Below are 20,897 nucleotides of genomic sequence, written 5' to 3' on the forward strand. Positions count from 1 at the left end.
CGGGAAGGGAGTTGCGGGCGCTCGTCGGGGGCTCTGGGACCCGAGCTCCGATGATGAGGTCAGTGGAGCCGACGCGCTGGGAGGAGGGCGGCGGAGCCCCCGGACGCGGGTGTTGCGAGGCTGGCGGAGGGGCGGGACGGGACGGGAAATGGGACGGAGAACTAGGACCGGGGGAGGAGAGACGAGGGGGCGTCGGCGCTGGAAGCCGGAGGCGGCCCGACAGGGATCGTTTCCTTCCGGAGAGGAGGCCGGCTCTGGACCTAGGCGCGGGCGGGGGGCGTCCGAGGGCGGGTGACCGGGAAATATCGCGGCCCGCGCTTCCCCCGGCTGGCAGCGGTGGTGCTCGTGGCTCCTCCTCCGGGCCAGTCCGTAGCTCGGCGGCGGGGGGAGCGAGGGCGGGGGCTCGGGAAGGAGGGAGGAGGGAGGGACCAGGCGCGCAAGTGACAGGGTGGCAGCCTAGGAGCGGACGCCTTGCCGCCGCCGCTCCACCTCCTCCTCCTGCAGCTCCTCTCGCTGCCGCCGCCGCCACCGCCGGGAGAAGTTTCACTCCCGACCCTCGCTCGGAGCGGGGCGCTCGGCCAGCAGCTGCAACGCGCCGCCGGCTAGGCGTCCGGAGCGCTCAGACCCGGAGGCGGCGTCAGAGCCTGGGCTGCGGGCGGCGGCCGGGGCTGGGGGCGTTGAGGCGTAGGAGGGGCGGGTGTGAAGCGGCAGACCCTTGCGCAGCGCCGCAGCCGCTCAGCCAGCGTCAGCGCCCGGGGCAGCCGCGATGGCCGTGCGCTCCCGCCGCCCGTGGATGAGCGTGGCATTGGGGCTGGTGCTGGGCTTCACTGCCGCGTCCTGGCTCATTGCCCCCAGAGTGGCCGAGCTGAGCGAGAGGAAGAGACGCGGTTCCAGCCTCTGTTCCTACTACGGCCGCTCGGCCGCTGGCGCCGGCGCGCAGCAGCCGCTCCCTCAGCCTTATGCCCGGCAGTGGCCGGAGCAGTCGCCGCCCCCAGCGCGCCAGGAGCTCCAGGGGCCGCAGCTGCCTGAAGCAGCGCCGGGGGTAACCAGTTTTCGCAGCAGCCCCTGGCAGCAGCCACCTCCACTGCAGCAGCAGCGGCGAGGACGCGAGCCCGAAGGCGCGACGGGGCTCCCCGGAGCCCCTGTGGCCGAAGGGGAACCTGAGGAGGAGGATAGAGGCGCGGCTGGGAAGCGGAGAGGCGGTCGGCCGGGGAGTAGCCACAACGGCAGCGGAGACGGGGGCGCCGCCGCCCAGAGCTCCCGACCCCGGGATTTCTTGTACGTGGGGGTGATGACCGCGCAGAAGTACCTGGGCAGCCGCGCGCTGGCAGTGCAACGGACCTGGGCGCGCTCTATCCCTGGCCGTGTGGAGTTCTTTTCCAGCCAGCAGCCCCCCAACGCTGGGCTTGGCCACCCCCCGCCACCCCTGCCTGTCATCGCGCTGCCTGGGGTGGACGACTCCTATCCTCCCCAGAAAAAGTCCTTCATGATGATCAAGTACATGCACGACCACTACCTGGACAAGTATGAGTGGTTCATGCGCGCCGACGACGATGTCTACATTAAAGGTGACCTCCCAGCCCCTGCTGTCCCGTCTCCCCGCCTCCTTTCTCTGCCAGGAAAGCCAGCCCCTATCCCTGGCCAGCCCCTCTCTGCTTTTCTGCCAGCACGTGCTCCGGGCTCCTGCCGCCCCGAGCCGGTCGCCCCCCACCCCCGCTCGCCTCCGCCCACCATTCTTAGTCCGCTCCTCCTCCTCTCCTGCGGTCTGGACCCTCCTCACACCTGCCCAGCTTTTTTCGCCTTCCTCACTCTTGCTGCTCTGGTTTCCGCCCATCTCTTGCTACTACTCTTTGCCGTGTAGGAAGGCGAGGAAAGGGACCTCGGGGTTAAGCCTTAGGCTGTTCGCACTTTACACTGCTCTGAAAGCCCCAGGTGGTGGTAGTTTCCCTAATCGGTCCAGAGGGGCGTGTCCTCGGTGGAGAAAGGGAGGGTGGAGGATGCAGGCGGGAGCCAGTTTGGAGGTCGGTGATCTTGATTATCCCCCTATCCTTTTGTTTTTACTGGATCAAGCTTAGTTTTGGAACTGGTGAGATTGAGGAATCATCTTCGCTGTCCCACACCCTTCTCTGTGCGTTTCCTTTCCTTCTGCACCACCCGCCGCTCAGTGGGGGTCCTTGAGCATCCCAGCCGCTCCCGCGCACAGCTCCTTCCAGCCACCGCAGTGCAGCCTCAAGCAGTTCCTTACGCCCCCGGCAACAACTCAGTAAAACCCTGAGGGGGATGGCTGTATTGACTGGAATTGGTGGTGGGGGAAAAGGGGACAGCGCCTGCGAATTATCCAGACCCTAGGAGCTCCAAGCTGTACTAGCACACACTAGGCTGGATACTTTCCAGTCCATCTTGGTGGTTGCGGCGTTAAGCAGGGGCTGGGAAGTCCTTCCCAAAACCACGCGCAGCCCCAGCACGAGAAAACTTTGTCCGTTTTAAAAGAGGCGCGGTCCTTCACCCTGCGTGTGAGTGGCTCTGGCCAGAGATTGCTAAACTGAGCAGAGGAATGTTCTTTAGAGCGGGAGGAAATCTTTACAGTCTTGCTCTTTGCGGAGAGGAACACAAGGGAAGTAGCTAGATTGTATTGAAGGAGGGCTCCCTCTGTGTGTGTTGGTGTGTGCGTGTGTTTTTTGGCGGCCTTGGGTCTTCTTTGCTGTGCGGGCTTTATCTAGTTGCGGCGAGCGGGGGCTACTCTTCATTGCCAGCGCAGGCTTCTCATTGCGGTGGCTTCTCTTGTTGCGGAGCCCGGGCTCTAGGCACGTGGGTTTCAGTAGTTGTAGCACTCCGGCTCAGCAGCTGTGGCGCAGGGGCCTAGTTGCTCCACCGCATGTGGGATCCTCCAGGACAGGGGACTCGAACCCGTGTCTCCTGCATTGGCTGGCGGATTCCTAACCACTGAGCCACCATGGAAGCCCCTCCCTCTGTTTCTTTCCACATTTCCTAGCTTCTTGGTCAAAGGGGGGCAGCCCTTACTTAGTTTACACCACTCTAATTGTAGCCTCATTGCTTTCTCCTGATTCAGGTAGTATCTTTTACATACTCAAGGAAAAACAAACAAATAAATAAGACCCCCCCCCCAAAAACCTGTCACATTTTGGTAAGGACTGCGTGTATAGAGTTAATAACTAGAGATTTCTTGGGTTTGGGTTGAGAGGAGTGAAATCCTTAGAGATGGTTGGCAGAGAAGGTACTGATAATTAGATATGAAAATAATGAATTGGATAAGTTGATACAAACATTTAAAAAAGATTGCATTCCTGGTGATTGCAGTATCTTATAGGTAGGTATAAGTTATGTAGATATCTATAATTGATAGATCCACTATCTTATAGTCCCCATGTCTTCTGTGTGTCTTTAAAATCACAAAGGTTTCCTGGCAGAAGTTTGCCACACTTTGCAGACAATTTCCAAAATGCATTAACAGCATCCACTTCTGTCATATCTTTTAGTGCTTTGAAAGATTGTCCTTCAGAACATTGAAATGCCGTATTCTTTCCATTTCTATTAAGAATTAAAGGCATTTTGTATTAAGAACCCAATAATAGTCAGCTGAAACTCACTAAATCCAAGGGGCATGGCGTAGCATCAAGATAACGACTGCAGTTGCTGTGCTCATCAAAACTGATAGTAGAAATGCTGACTGGGAATGTAAAGAAGGTGACTACTTATTCCAGTATATTACTTGGTAGAGTACGAAATGCTTTGGAACTGTTTTAGCTACAGAACTTTATTTTAAAATTGTTTTTTCTGATGAACTTACAAACTATAAACCCAATTATATAAATTTTAACAAGTGTTAATTTTTTCCTAAAAGGGTACTTTCCAAAGTTCCGAAGTGTTATATTTCATGGCAAGTTTGATATTCTCTCTCTCTCTCTCTATGTATGTATGTATATACACACACATACATATGTGTATATACACACCTTTTGGGTTGTATATGACTTGAGTTTAGTTACGGACAAAACACTAAACTAAATCAATTATCAGGGTATCAGTGGTCTGCCAATCAGGGCTGAATATTAATATTTTATTTCTGAGAATTTTATCACTACTTCATACATGCTAAGAAACCTGTCTTTATTCTCCTTGTCATTATTTCACCTTTAAAAAAAATCTGATGGGCTTCCCTGGTGGCGCAGTGGTTGAGAGTCCGCCTGCCGATTCAGGGGACACGGGTTCGTGCCCCGGTCCAGGAAGATCCCACATGCTGTGGAGCGGCTGGGCCCGTGAGCCATGGCTGTTGAGCCTGCGCGTCCAGAGCCTGTGCTCCACAAAGGGAGAGGCCACAACAGTGAGAGGCCCACATACCGCAAAAAAAAAAAATCTGATGACTGTCATCAGACTTAAGGTTTTTCATTGACTAGAAGATTGATTAAATTTTATTATAATTTAACAAGAACGGAGTGTAGAGTTAATAACTAGAGATTTCTTGGGTTTGGGTTGAGAGGAGTGAAATCCTTAGAGATGGTTGGCAGAGGAAATATTGATAATTAGATATGAAAATAATGAATTGGGTAATTTGATACAAACATTTAAAAAAGAGGGCATTCCTGGTGAATGCAATATCTTATAGGTGGATAGATAGGTATATGTGATGAAAATTTTATTATAATTTAAAAATTAGTATTTTTAAAATAATGGAATATTCAAAGAGGTTTTTCTTCTTTTCAATTGTATAAGACTTGTGGGGAGTTTATGCACAATACTGGAAGTTCTTTCCCTTGCTTGGTGTGTTATAAATGATTATGAAGTTAGGAAAAGGAGTGATTGTTGCCTTTCTCTTTGTAGGTGATAAGTTGGAAGAGTTTCTTAGATCACTGAATAGCAGCAAGCCCCTCTACCTGGGCCAGACTGGCCTGGGGAATATTGAAGAACTTGGAAAGCTGGGGCTGGAGCCTGGGGAGAACTTCTGCATGGGAGGACCTGGAATGATCTTCAGTCGCGAGGTTCTCAGGAGGATGGTGCCACATATTGGTGAATGCCTCAGAGAAATGTACACGACTCACGAGGACGTGGAAGTAGGAAGATGTGTTCGACGTTTTGGTGGGACTCAGTGCGTCTGGTCTTATGAGGTAAGACTTGAGCTGTGATGAAAATGTTCTCATATTACAGGTGGGTGACAATTTACAGTCTAATTCTATTTATTCTCTCTGTATCTTTGTCTTTGCTTGAAAATGATAGCAACAGCCAGTGATGGACACAAGGGCGATTGTGGGAGATGCCTTTCTTATCAGAGCTGAGGCCTGTCCAAGGCTTTCTTATTAGCGTGACCCATAACTTTAAGCAGCAGCTTATGTTTATAGTTACATCTCTGGAAGATGCTACTTTCGCTTTATTTGCTTTATTGGTGTTTATATACATGCGTATCCGTTTCCTGTCTCTAACAAGAGGATTAATTCTGTTCTCTTGGGCTGTAGCTTTTCGCATTTCGTCCTTTGTTTGTTGTTATTTTGATTAGGAATATAATCGCATCTCTTTGTTTTCAAATAGTTAAACTCTGTAGTTTCTTGGAAGATTCTTATGTGGAAATTTAACATACATTTTTAAAGCATAGGAAAAATTAACTCATAATGTTGTATCACTTATAATAGACTTATTCACAAAACTTTAAAAGGCATGATTATGTGGAAAAACAGAAGTTCTGACGATGTTAAGTAACTGCTTAATATTATGACTGGTTCTCTAAAATTTTGTTTTGTGTCTGCCCTCATTCCAGTTTCTCAACTGCACCCATTATTTAAATAATCTGTTATGAACTGTTGTTTTATTGTAGTAATTCGTTTTATGAAATAATCTGAGGTTTTTTCCCTTCACAAATTGGTTTTGAAATGAAAAGCATTGCGTTTAAAACAGTTTTCCTGAAAGTTAATCTTAGTAAAAGTTACTTAACACTTAAATAACGTATTGCAGTTTTCACTACAGTTTGGTTTTCAAGTGGTTGGAGTTAAATGCTTTCTCAGTATCGAAGAAACATTTTATGAAAACTTGTTCCCTGTGAAGTCATTATACCTCAAGATTACACAGTCCCATTCATTTTTCTTTTAGAAATGTAATCCCACTTTCCTTAATTTAGCTTTCTTTTTTATGCATCATAATATTTACACTATGGGGAAGTATTTCTTATATTTATTACAGAAAGTAAGTATTAATAGTAACTAGTTACTTGGCATATGTGCTATGCAAATTTAAAATTATTACATACCTTCTTCCTTTTATTGATAGAAACTTATTTTCTTTTATAAAACCAACTTACGTATACCTTTATAATAAAAATGTAGATAAGCACATTATAGTTTAAAAATAGGTAATTTAATAAACTCAATGAAAAAGATTTGTCTTTCCATTTAATATAAAACTAATTGGAAGGCAAAAAAATACTTCATATGGAAAACACAGTCAGTTGATATTTGCTTACATGAAAATATTATTTTTCAGACATTGTCTCTGTATGGATGAGTAAAAAAATCATATTTTAAATAATGATGGAAAATTATTTTATCTGATGCTTTATTGCCTTAACATCACATAGAAAGTTTTAACAAACCTTTTATGTCCCTCCATTCAAGTTTTCATTGATTCTGCTGTGAAGGTACAGTCCTCACATAGCAGCCTGCCCATTCCTGATCCAAGACAGTAAAATATGCTGAGGTGACCTACATGCTCAAGAATTGATTTAATATTTTATTTATAATATAGGCATTTGTTCTGGTTAAAGGGGAGTTAATAGTAGATCTGCACCCTCTCTGTTAGAATAAGTGGAATCTTAGATCTTTTCATTAATTGACGTGAAAGAAGAGACAAAGGGAACTCCAAGTCTTGTAGGATATAACTTTATGATCACCATGTTTACATTAACTTTTGTCAATACATTTGAATTTTAGACTGACAATTGCCCATCACTAACTTCAGAATCTGTATGAAAAAAATAATTTCTACATTTTTTCCTAGCATTAGAAAATGTTATCTTCTAAAGGGATACTGTTTCAGAATGTTGACTTTATATTTTGCTAAGCAATTACATAGAATTGACTTTATTTTGAGATTTCAATCTTTAAAGGAACTATTTAAACAACATTTATTTTAGAGGTGGCATTGATTTAATCCTAACCCTCACCCTAACCCTAACCCTGACCCTGAGTCTTATTTAAAGGAATAATGGAAAATTTCTTTACCAAGGAATATATTAAATATTATCTGTTAATAAATTTAGTAAAGATAAGTATACAATTAAATTATATCTAAGCATTTTAACATTAGGGTGTGTTTTACATTTCTTGGACACTGAGTAGGTAGATTGGGGCACAGCCAAACTCGGGCTTTCCAGGTCGGGTTTTAGGTTACTTGAAATGTCCAACTATGCTACTGTTCACATTATATGGAAAAATTAATCTATTCCACTCTGGGTTGGCATTCACATAAAGGTGAAATTTCACATCTGGTCATAGAATAAACTATGAAACCCATCAGTAATTTTGTTTCCATATTTCTTTTATAAGAACCATCTACAACAGAATTTTCTTAAAATTTTGAATTTTCGTTGCTAAACTTTCCATAGCTTTTAGGATTTTGTTTGACTTTTCCTCCTAATAAAAGTTCTTGCAGAGTTAACAGCGCTGTTACAGAAACATGTTCACAATTTTTGAGTTTGAATAAATGAAGCATCATGATGGAATGTTATCTTTTAAAAATGATAAACAGGCTTGCAGGTCTTGTAGGAAAAGAATTGGACAAAAATATTACAATTATTGTATAGCGTGTAGCTATTCTTGTCTATGAATTACATTATTTGAAAATCTAGGAATCTTCTAGTATTCTTTACTGCTGAATTAAAGTCTGCTTTCTCTGTGTATATATACAATTAAGCATAATATTGGCAAGAGGGAGGAGAGGGAAGGAGGGAGAGAGAGAGAGAGAGAGACAGAGAGATAGAGGAACAGAGAGAGATAGAGAGAGGTATAAACTGAATTTGGGTTTGAGTCACCAGTCTACCACTCATTAGTTTCATTGTCTTTTTAAAATTACTTCTCTGAACCTTGTTTAATTCAATTGAAAGCAGAGATTGTAATGGTGTCTGCCTCATAGATTTTGTAGAAGATTAAGTGAAACAGTGAAATGATCCTTGTAAAGTTCTACATAGTATCTGGCACGTAGTAAATTGTCAATAGGTGTTAGCTATTGTCGTCATACTGAATAGATCATGTATGATATTACATATAATATGGTTTCATCAATTTTATTCATTTACTAATTATTATTAATGAGTGATTCATCTACATCAAAAAGTCAGATGAAATAAAATTTTTTTCCAATGAAGAATACAAGTGTAAGGTTTTTTTGGCAAAGAGCAAGAAATGAGTATGTTTCAGTATTTTAGAACTATGAGGAATCCAATATTGGTAAAACATAAAGCATGGATGACTTTCAGACATGCACTACAAATATTTGCTTCAGTCTTTGAGTATCATATTAAATAACTGATCTTGAGGCTGTGGAAAACATTATTTAACAAGTGATTATTTAATATATGTATTGAAGGAATCTCAAACAGATCAGACTCTGTCTACATTAAAAAAAATTACTGTACGAATTTCTAGATTAGCCTCCTTTTCTGAATTTCATTGGAATTTTTGGTAGGAAAGGAAGTCAGTAGTATCTCGTTCTGCAGTCAATTCACAAGACCACCCTGGAACTTGTCTCTCAAGGCAGCTGGAAACCCCTCCTGATGTTTCCCAGATGTTTCAGGAAGTGATATATATTAATAGCTTCGGTTCTTCCTCACGATAAGGTCCTGGTGGTCTGGGAAAATATGTCTTGCTTGTTGGCCCCTTGCTCTGTTTGTTCCTCTGTCATCTCTACCTACTTTTCCTTTCTTCTGTCATTAACGAGCAATAAAATACATTGCAAATGCATTTTGATATGCATTGTTTCTCATCACGTTCTCAGTAAATTAAATGCTCATGACAGGCCAACCTTGATATTCCAAGACATGACACATAGGGCCCAGGAGTGGCTTGACTTCTTCTGAATAAAGAGGGCTTTGGTTGCTGATGGGTCTCAGACAGACTGGTTCTCTCTGTACCTGAGACCATTGGAGAGTCAGAATTGAGATCCTTCCTTCCCTACCTAGAGGTAGAAACATCTACTTTTCAAGGACATATGGCAGATGTTCATAATCATCAGACTTCGTGGGTTGCTGTTATACTCATTTATATCTTAATTGTATAAGTATAGAGGACTAACTGAAGCATGATCACGAAAAATTATTCTATGCTTTACACTCTGTGAGTGTTAGAATTTATTGGCACCTGCTGTTGGCCAAGTTCACATTTTTGGTTGAGCTCTATCTTGGCTACTGCTTTTCTAGTTATCTGAGCTACAATCTGGCAGCTTGGGAGGCTGCATATGGCTCTTAAATGTCGTTTGGCATGTGGGGTGTTTTAAGGTTTTCTTGATTTTGTTTTTTGATGCCATTAGCAGAGGCAGGCAGTCTTGAGTCCCTTCATGACCTGTTGTTGTGCACCAGCCTCTTCTTGCACGTTTAGTTTAACTGCCTGGACCAGGTAGGCATAAGAGTGTTGATACTTTGAGTCAGATAATCCACACGTTGCAAATGTCATTAAAAGATTCTCTAGGAAATGAAGTAATTTTCTAGTGAGAATGAGATGTGTATTTTAAATAGTTTACAGAGAATTAAGTTTTTCAAACTTGGCTGTTTAGAGTTGTAAATCGTATAATACAGTTACACTTTCTTTGTTATAGGTATTTTTTAGTAAATTACTAGACTAGTGAGGAGTAGAAAGTTCTCACTGTTGAAAAATTATTTGTACAATTCATTTTCATTCTGTGTCTTAGCAGAATGGGAAGTTCCTTTTCTTTGGTTTTTGTTTTAATGAGATCACTTACATTAAAGCATTAAAATAATTTCAATGATTCTTCTTCTCCCTGTGAGGGAGTTTTGCATTTCATCCATCTAAGAGTCATTTTCAGAATAGTGTGTATTTATCTTTTTAATGTTAGCAGTTAAATGGAGCCAAAAAATACGTATCTTTATTTTGTCTAATTAAATGTTGTTCCAAAGCAAACAGAGTTCCATGTTGATGGAAATACTTCCCTGTGGCTTAAAAAATCATTTCTTATGACTAAACCGATTTTTAATAGATTTCTTAAAGAGTTAATTTCACACCAGAATGTCTTATGTCTAATCTTGGCCCCCTGAAGGCTGTAAACACCCTAGAAAATTCCATTATTTCACCAAAGGATATATTCTGGAAGTGTTTCCCAGGGCTTGTAATACCAGAGAACTATACCATAAAAAATGTAACTACATATAAATTCTTGGTAACATAACCATTAAGGTTAAAATATCTGTCCCATTCTTATAGGGCTGTCACACATCCTTCTTAGCTTCTTTCTGTTACTTATGAGCTTCCCTTTTCTGTAATGCTAATTTTACTGTATCATGAACATGGTTTATGCCGCTAAAGTATATTAATATCTATGAAAGAAGTATAAGTCTGGGATTTTTACCTAAAATTCAGTCCTTCAAAAATTCAGTCTTTTCTTGGTTCTAATTCAGTCATATTTAGTTTTTAACTTAACTAAAAGTAGTGAGCTTCTCACACCTACTCTTCCCACCCCCATTCCACTTGTCAGATGAAATCATCCCGCATTGATTTTATGAAATCTCTTTTCTGCCACACTGCTTCCTTCATTGTACAAAATAAAATTGCATTGTGAGTTGAAGGACAAACTTGGTACAGTTTCTCCATGTTTTGTAGTCTTAGCTAGTCTGTTTTCATTGTTAACTAATGCCTTACCACCTGAATTCTGACAATGTGTGTTTTCCAACAGTTGTGAAAAATGCAAAGTTTGGAAGATGCTTCCACGCAATTTGAAATGAGTTCCATGATAACATAAACACTCATATTAGTTAAAAACTTTGAATACTCTTCCTCCTTAATTGATCAAAAGTATTCTAATTTCCTGAAAAAATTTCTAGTCAGTTTTCTACTTCCACTTCCTTTGTCTTGGTTTCCAAAAAGCTACGTGAGAAACATTCATTTCAATCTCTTTTCCAGCTAGTGAATTAATGAATTAGTGCTCAACATACAAAAAAATGTAATCTATCATATAACTATACTGCATTTTACTTTGACTATAGCATGTTACTTCTTTTGCACAAAATATATTAAAAGTAACTTTTAATAAGGTGTTTAAGCTAAACATAAACTTCATTTAAATAAAATCAGTGTCTTGAATCATATGAGTCATTATTTGATATTATTGAGCAATAGGAAAACATGTAAACTGAAAAATTGAGGGGCTGCAGTTCCTCAGAATTCTCATGCTCTTTTCATTTACTGTCCTGTTAAACAATACTCTCGTTAAGGCTTGACCACAAATAAATCAGTTTGAGTCATGACATACGTTTAATGTTAGCCTGTCTTGCAAAGGCGTTGGACATTTATAGTATAAAAAGCATGTTACAAGTTTCTAAATTAACTGAATGAAAATAATATATTTATTTAAAAAATTCAACCGGCATTGTTTTGGGAACTAATGAATGAAATGGATTTCTTAATATTCTGAGATTTTAAAATCTTCACTCACCATTTATAATTTTGAAAGCTGTATCCCTCATTCTTCACAGTCAGTGGTAGTTGAACTCTTCATTATCCCTTTCTGTTTCATTCATTTTTATTGTAGAGCGTATTTATTTATAGAGTAGATGGTTTAAAGAAATATACAGATTAATAAAAGTAACATACAATAAAATAAAATTAAAATGTGAAGAAATAAGGGAAAAAGGAAGACATATATAGAAAAATAAGAAAAAAAAAAGGAAAAATACATGTTGAGTTCCTTTTTTCCTGGCATTAAAGAGAACCCTAGCTTGACTTGATACTAAGACCTGGGAGAAATCTTCCCCATGGAGCAGACAGGGGTTCTGAGGGATCACATACTCAGCACCACTTCTTTGATAAGTAGAATAGTATGATTTGCTTGGCTGTTTCTAATAAATTCCCTCAATATAAACCAAGACTGTAATGCACAAGGGCAGTTCTTCAGGAGGAATTCTACTTAGAGACAATGCAATTATGGTCAGGTACACCATTGTTGGATAACTTCCGTGACTGTATTTTAAAATTCAGAATACTTTTCAGAGAGCCGTCTATGGGTATTACTTCTCGGGCAAATGTTTTATATTAGGTTGGCCAACAGGAAATTTGAATTATGTATATTCTCTGGTGAAAACCCAGAGTGTAGCCATTGTGTCCTTGATTAAGGGAAGATCTGTGGTTGTGCTTTCCTCAGCAAGATCATGGACCAGATGGTGACCCCACCTGAGGAGCCGTGAGTCAGGCCCAAGAGAATTCCTAATAACTCGGCCTTGAGTTATCAGTGTGGTTACCTAGCTTTTGAGCTAATTATTAGAAGTGTCTTTTTTTTTTGCAGTACACGGGCCTCTCACTGTTGTGGCCTCTCCCGTTGCGGAGCACAGGCTCCGGACGTGCAGGCTCAGCGGCCATGGCTCACGGGCCCAGCCGCTCCGCGGCATGTGGGATCTTCCCGGACCGGGGCACGAGCCCGTGTCCCCTGCATCGGTAGGTGGACTCTCAACCACTGCGCCACCAGGGAAGCCCTAGAAGTGTCTTTTTTCATAAATTTAATAATTATACTTCTGTCAGTTATATAAATAATTATATATTTATTAAATTTACTATATAATTTAATTTTAATGTAAATTTTTGCATGCACAGATTAAAATATTTAAAGATCATCATTTTAATGATGAAACAATGTTTTAATCTAATAGCCTATTATACAAAAATAAATTTTAAATGAAATAAGATTATTTAATATTCATGATGAGTATCTTAAAATGTGAAAAAAAATATAGGGTGAAAATAAATTTAAGTATTCTGCTTTAGAATTCAGTCATCTCACATCTTAAAAGCCAGTTGATTTCATTTGCTCAAAAACATTTATTGAGCACGTTCTATAAGCAGTGGACACACAGACCTTCCTTTTCCTCATGGAGCCCCCAGGGAGGAGAACTCAGGCTTCTAACCAATCTCTGCTTTCACATCTGATACAGAGTTGGGTTTCCCATCTCTGTCATCCTTCTCAATCTTTTTCCTTCTAAGTCATGAAAGCTCCAGTTGGGTCCAACATTGGTACCTGTCTTGGAACTAGGATCAAATGATTCTTATTTTAATTTTCTTAAGTGAGCATCTTCCTCTCATTTGTATTACTGTCTCCTGAAGAGGAGAAAACCAAAGACGTGTTTAGTAATTTTATGGCATATTAATATATTTTGTGCCTGTTATATAGCACAGAACACCAGGATTTTGTTTTTTAATTAAGTCTGGCACTATACTACCTGGCTTCAAATCCCAGCTCTGCCATTCACTAGCTGAATGGCCTTAGTCAAGTTACTTAACTTCTCAGTGCCTTAGTTTCCTTATCTGTCGAATGGATATAACAACAGTACTTACCTCACAACACTGTTGTGAAGATTAAATGAGTTAATGTATATAGCAGCACTCAGAATAATACCCGGCAGTGTTAAGCATTCTGTAACTGTTAGCTATTTTTGCAGAAGCAGAATGGCATAAAATAGTGCCAACTTTACAGAGCCATTGCGAGGAATAAAAAGGTCAATGTATTAGAAGCCCTTAGATTAATGCTTGATATGTACTAATTCCTATATAACTGTTAACTATTATTAATATTTTCCAATTTACAATGTTCATATTCTTTTTTTCCTCTCATGGGAAAGAAATAATGTTGACTGGAAAGCGTTTATTGCAACTGTCTTCTGAAAGCTGGGCTTTGCTGTAGTAGGGAGGGTGCTGATTCAGTGGTTCTCTGCCCTGACTGCGCAATGGAGTCCCCTGGGGGACTTTGAAAAAATTCTGGTGATGGAACCCATCCCTGACTCATTATATCAGAGTCTTTTACAGGTGAGGCCTGTAGCATGGGTAGTGTTAAAAACTTCCCAGGTGATTCTAATGTGGCTCTAGGGTTTAGACCTTTGTATAAATTATTTTTTATTAATTTTGTTTTCAAATATCCAAGCCATTCTTAACTATTCCATAAATGTTATATTTTCCTTTTGGGAAAAATTATAGGAAAGGAATCAGCACTTCTGCATTTCTTTCTATGTCTATTACTCGTCTGTTCCAGAGAGTTAGTCACTGGATTTAAAGACAATGAATATAAAGCCATCACTCACAATTGTATGTTTCCTCATGGTCTGATTTTCATGGTTCATATATATTACTTTTTTGTTTTAGAAAAATACAAGATTGATTTTAAAACATATTTAGAAAAAAATACATTGTTTATTCATGAAAGGCTTAAGGTGTTACTGATGGTTTTATTTATTACATTTGAATAACTATATAGTAATAGAGCTCTTAAAGTATAGGTGGAATGTTTTCATTGACTTGTTTGCTTTAACAATGACTTTTTGAATTGGAGCTCAAAAGGAAAAAAGGTATCAGTGATCCATTTCATTGAGTACAGAAACCAAAACTTACTTAAAAACTTAAATGAATAACTTTGATTTCAGCCAGTTATTCTCAGATATTTCCTTATCCACTGCTATAGCTGACTGCTATAATGGAGGGAAGTATAAGATACACAGGAATGTAAGGGAAGAAGTTCCCAAGGAGAACAGGAAAATGCAGTGCTTCCTCCAAACTAGAAGTAATGCACAGGGACATTGCCAGGTGAGTGGGGATACATGGGAAGGCAAAGGTGGAAGAATAGCATGATAGCAAATAGTGTGTTTGATTCAAGCATATCTGGTGGCAGGAGACATGAGGCTCAAAAGCTGTTGGTAGATCTTGATTGTGAAAGGCCCTGTATGTCATCCTCAAAGGTTTAGAGTATACCTTGTAGATCAGTGATTCTTAGAATTAGTGGGGGTGATGTAATTGGTTTAGATCCACTTATTATGGAGCCCATGAATAGTATGTTAAAAATCTTTCTGGGTGATTCTAATGAGCAGTCAGAGTGAAAAATCTGTTCCATAATTTGGAGCTTTGAAGAATACTTCATAGGTAACCATGATCAGATTACCGTTCAGTGGCTGGAGCATGGAAGGATGGATTAGATGAATGGAAGGATGGATTATCTCTTGTGCCTAGAGATAGTGACACAAGACAGTTAGGAGGCTGTTGCCCCAGACCAAATGAGAGATGAGTCTTGATCAAAGAGTCAAAGTGGAAGTGGAGGTGAGGAGAAGGAATTGAGAGGTAATGAGGAGAGAGAATTGACCAAAGTAGGTGATTGGTGAGATGTAAGGGTGGAATGGGGGAAAGTTTAAGGTGACTCCTAGGTTTTGGACTCAGGTGACGGTATTATAATATTCCTAGCAATAGGGAGTAATGGAAGAAGAGTAGTTTTTGGTGATTGGTGTATTTGAGGCATGAGCAGAGAAGAAGTGACTTCTATTTTGGGTACATTGAGTCTCGCTCATCATTCATTTATTCAGCAAATACTTACTGAGCACCTGATACTCCAGGCACTTTTCTAGGCGCAGGAGTTAGAGCAGTCAAAAAGAAAGAACAAATAGACAAAAGTCCTTGCCTTATTTTCTAGAGGGGAAAGACAGTCAATAAGCAGGGGAGGGGCTAAGGGATGCAGGATGATGGGTGTGCAGTTTTAAATAGGATTGTTTGGTGGGCCTCACTGAGATGATATTTGAGCCATGCAGATATCTGAGGGAGAAGCCTTCCAGCCAAAAACAGTAGGTGGACAAGTCCCCAGGGAAATGTATTTGGCAGGTCAAGAACTAGCCAGAAGGCAAGAGAAACTAGAGTTGAGAAGGTGCTGGGAGAGTAGTAAAATGTGAGATCAGAGCGGAAAAGGGGTGAGAGATGATGGGTCAGGTATCATACATGGCTTTGTAGCCCTTTGTAAATATTTGAAAAGTGAGGCCCACATAGCTTGAACAACTTTCCCAGATTATATAGGCAGGAGTATTGCTCTGTTGTATTATCAGACTGCATGTTGATTATATACATACCAATTATGTGTATTATATCATATTTAGTATAAATGTATATCTGTATATATAAAACATTTCTTAATGTATGAGCTTGTGAAGACATTTAATGGGGAGTCACAGGGGTGCTTTATTACTAAAAGGCCAGTAAGTGGATAATGAGCATAAAGCATAATAAATGTTAAGTTATGAATTTGGACTTCCATTTATTGTGTGATTTACCAGATCTTTTACGCAATATTTTATGTCATTGTGTAGATTTTTGCAATAAGACTGCAAAACAAATTTTGGGTCATTAAAGCATATGGCATGGAACTTTATCGTATAGTGGATACTATACGATCCACTATGGAACAGTGGAACAGTGGAACAAGTTCTTTTCCTTGAAAATTTAAGATAGCAGTTTATTGCATATCATGACATCATTTGTTATACCTGGAGGTTATTCTTATAGAATCATTTTATAACACTTCTATCTGAAATGGCTTTAGATCAATGTTCCACATCTCTTAGGATACGTCTTCCTTTGTCAAACTGGAGTTTCAGATTTATGAACATATAATTCTGTTTTGTGTCTCAATTAATTGCACTGTAGGTGCTTCTGCTACAAGTAGATTTATAGCAGGATAATTTTAGATTAATTACATAGCATATAAATCCATCATCCCCATATAACTGCTTACATTAAGATTCATGTGTTTACCTTATGGTTGTTTAAAATTCTGCATTTCTCTTATTTAACCTATATCTTGTCTTGGTTTCCCTTTTTTAAATTAAATATTCTTAAAGATTTACGAAGTTGTGGTCAAATTACAGAAAGAACATCTCCTAACTTTGGAAAGTCTGTATAGAGACCCACCACAGTCAAATAATCTTTGTTAATCAGTATTTGTTCTTCTGACAATATATTTTATAGTAGTGTTTGTAAATGTTTATTTTCATTGGTTGTAAGTGTGTAACTGATGATTACTTTTGCTAGTGTACACATTTGTTACACATGCATTACCATATTTATATATTCAGTCGAGTAAATTCTACATATGGATTGTCTAACAGTCAATTGTAAAAATAATTTCAAGTCCATTATAATTGACTTGTTTTTTCATTTAAAGAGCATTTAACAGTATACCATAAATTAATTTTTTGAAACCTAAGCAATATAATGAATGGCATTGTATTAATTGAAACACATAATCATTATAATATAATTATGATAGTTCTATAATAAAACAAAATTCTTGAATCAGACCCTATAAATGTAGGCATTTTCGATGAGGTCCTGTAAGTCCATAATTTAAATAAATTTTATTTTTCTGTCCTTTTTTCTACCTAACTTCTAATTTTCTTAATCTTAACAAAATTTTAATTTTCTATCCTTTATTTCCCTAATATTTCTTTGTTTTCTAGAGTTCATAGTGTTCAGATGGTATTATCAGATTTTATTCCACCTCAGTCCATTTTTAGATTGATTCCTTATTTTACAAAATACAACCACAATGACCTAATATTCTGGACACATTATGAAGCTTCATTACATTTTTCTTGTAAAACTGAATTGCTAGATTAAGAGAGAAAATATGACATCTTATTTCCGTTTTGACACTTTTAACAAAGTGTCGCATGAAGTAGGTTTAGTGTTCATAGATGCGAATAGAAACCTAGCAAACACTCTCAAAATAGTCAAGGCTTAAAAAACTCAAATCTCATTTGAATTAGACCAAATTTCCATTTTGTCAAATACATCATTTTGAAGAATTGCTTGAAACAGTTGATAATGAGTGTAATTGATTTTACCAAATTTGGCCAGACAGTTGTAAAATGTGTCTGAAAATACTGGAAGATCTGTTCCATTGCTTTCCAGGTGTTACTCTATAGCAGTTATCAGTTTTGTGTAAAGTCTGTAAGTAATAATACTGACAATTCCTGCTTATGTAAAACATTTGTGCTTTTATTTTTTAAAGAGCCCCTGCTTTCATCTTATTCTTTGTCCAAAGGTAGATTTGTGATTGAAAACACTATGTGAAAAAAATTTTTTTGGGGATTTGAGTGATGAATTCCTTTTTTGGTTTCTGTTTCACCATCCTAGTTTTAAATTTCAGTTTATATGCATGTGTTGATGGGAAGTTTAACACAGCCATCCTCCACAATTCCTGGGTAAGTTGAATCAAGAGTGACATTAGTGGCATGATTCTTATGGCCAATTTATATACACTTATAGTCACAGATTTTGGAGTATTAGAAAATTGTGAATACATTTTTTGTTAGCATATTTGCCATGTTATTTTTTTTTCTGTAGAATAGAACTACTAATGTGGCTTGACCAAATTAATCTAGATCTGGATTGAATAGATTTTCTCTTATTTTAAAAATTGGTTGGTAGTGCTGGCATCATTTTATACAGCTGTTTTGATCAGATTGTTTCTTAATGCTATACTTAACTATTGAAGTAAATTTGGATGTGTCTCTGGATCATTTTAATAATTAAGGTATATAGCTTGTGGAGAAAATGGAAGCCGAAACAAGAACTTATCGTAGTATAAAAAGCAAATGCTGATCTGAAGCCTGATGTGGTTTTATTAATTTCTACTCCATCTCGTTATGAATAAATATGCTAGGAAATGTCTGAAATGTTTAGTATTTTATGATGTTTATGATAAACAATCTAAGCTTTTAAACTTTTCTGGGTATATAATATCAAATTAAGCATCAAATTGATTTATATTTATATATAGCTGTAAAACAATTGATCATTAGTTACGTAGCAAGCACTGTACTGGGCTGTAAGGGAGAATGAGTGAGATGAAATTTCCTTTGTCTTATGCTAGAAGTGGATAACAGGCTCAGAGCAGTTTAGTAACTTGCCCAAGGTCACACAGCTAGAGAGCTGTCAGAGTTAGATTCAAACTCTGGTTTATTTGATTCCAAAGACTGTATTTTTTTTTGAAATGTTACATTCACCTTCTGCCTGAGGATTCAAAGAATGACGTTTCATTTTAAATCTGTGTTGTCAGATTGGAATTGACAAGTTCAAATATATTCAGTATAAGGAAATTGGAAAGAAAAGAGGTAGGCTACAAAGATCAGACAGTAAAGATCCAGAATGGAGAGGTGCTGCCTTTAGTTTTAGCATTCTCTCCACTAGATGTGCTTACCTGTTAGAGATAGAGTCTCTTAATCTTTCTGGAAGAGATCTGTGAAGAGTAAATTAAAGGGACCAAAATTATTAGAGTTCTTCCAGTCCTTAGCATTTATGTTTACAAGAAAAATATCTAACATTAAAGTTTTCATTTTCAATAGAAACAGAATATAGTATATTTTACTCTACCTCAGGGCAAGATTAAAAATGTAGGCTGTCAGTTTTATTTAAATTGTTTTCTAGCTATACTATTTAGAAACGAAGTACACATGGGTGTATATATCACACTAGAATTTCCATTATTGGGGTATATTCTGAGAGCTCATTTTATCTTAAGAATATTTCTTGTTCTGATAATTAGTTTATGTTAGAATGAAGATTTCTCATTTACTTCTCAGAAAAACACACACATAGAGGTAATTTCTCAGAAATAGTGAAATACATTTTTTCAAAAAGAGCTAAAACTTTGTAGAAATGCTTACTGTTTCAGAGATTTTTAATGTGAGTGTTTCATAGTTATTAATTTCTAGGAGTGACTTTTACATGGACTTACATTGTTAATAAAATCCTCCTGAAAATCCCTACAGGTAAATGGGGTTATTACCATACTTACTAGAATTATCACAGTAAGCGGGCTTGCGTTGAGTGCCAGCCGTATGCTTAGTTGTAGACAGAATATGAAAATAAAGGTGGTGCTTCAGATAACAGCTTTAGAAAGATACAGCTACTTTTTGAGTTTAAACAAAATGTAAAGTTATACAGTAGAAATATCAGGATATTAGATCATATCAGAATGAGTGTGTCTGAAGCACTTACCAAGTATAAGATTCCACGTATTGTTCTTCCCATGCAGAGTTTAGAGTGTAGTGGGAAATGAAAGAGCGAAATGAGAATGTTAATAGTGTGGAAGTGAGCATGGAATTGATGAGTTGTACGTAGACAAGCACTGTAAATGTTTAAAAGGAGCATCGTTGGGGGATATAAAGTCTAGGCAGGAAGGCTTCATGGAGAAGTTGACCTTAACTTTAAAGACTAGGTAGGTCAGTTCTCCAGGCATAGAGAAGGGTTGAGCCAAGATGGGGTCTGCATTATACCCTGAGGGCATGGTGTGGGCAGGCTGGCCTCCCCTAGGTCAAAGCTGTAGAAGAGGGGGTCACAGCACAAAAGAAGAAACAGAGATTTTGACTGTGTCGGTGTCTACCTAACAGCCGAACTGACTACAGACAAGAGATGACAGATGGACCCTGAAAAGTATGAATGACTGTCCTCTTTTACCGCTGGGTATAGAGGATCTCTTCTGGCCTCTCAGTTAGAGTAAGGTCTTGGAATTCTGGAAACCCTTATGCCACTAGGTTAACTTAATGTACTCTGAAAACAGCTTTATTCAAATTCCTGTGCAATGTGCCTCAGTCTTTCCAATCCAGTTCATTTTGAAATGCCTCTATCTGAGCCTCCATGATATTATTAAAACCTGCCTGTAATGCTATTTTTAGGTTCATATATCATGCTAACTGAAAAAAAAATTTTTTTTTCATTTTGACTAATCCACTGAAAATAGCTTCTGATTGTGCAACTTTGCAAATAATTTAAAACATGTATATTTGTGAGGAGTATATCTAGCCTGAAATTGTGGCTATATTCTTATTTATTAATGTTGTTCTACAACTATTTGTGGGCAAACTGACTTCTTAG

General features: G+C 38.9%; 1 protein-coding gene across 1 annotated transcript in view; it reads left to right on the plus strand.

Moving 5' to 3' along the window:
* Positions 1-531: 531 nt before the first annotated feature.
* The window catches only part of CHSY3 (chondroitin sulfate synthase 3), a 276,125-nt gene continuing 255,759 nt past the window's right edge, over positions 532-20,897 (plus strand). The window contains exons 1-2 of the mRNA XM_030869728.2: positions 532-1,568; positions 4,840-5,123. Coding sequence (XP_030725588.1) covers positions 767-1,568; positions 4,840-5,123 — 1,086 coding nt within the window. The 5' untranslated portion in view covers positions 532-766. The remainder of the gene's footprint in view (positions 1,569-4,839; positions 5,124-20,897) is intronic.

This window comes from Globicephala melas, chromosome 3 (genome assembly GCF_963455315.2).
Source record: "Globicephala melas chromosome 3, mGloMel1.2, whole genome shotgun sequence".
In the NCBI taxonomy this organism is placed as follows: domain Eukaryota; kingdom Metazoa; phylum Chordata; class Mammalia; order Artiodactyla; family Delphinidae; genus Globicephala; species Globicephala melas.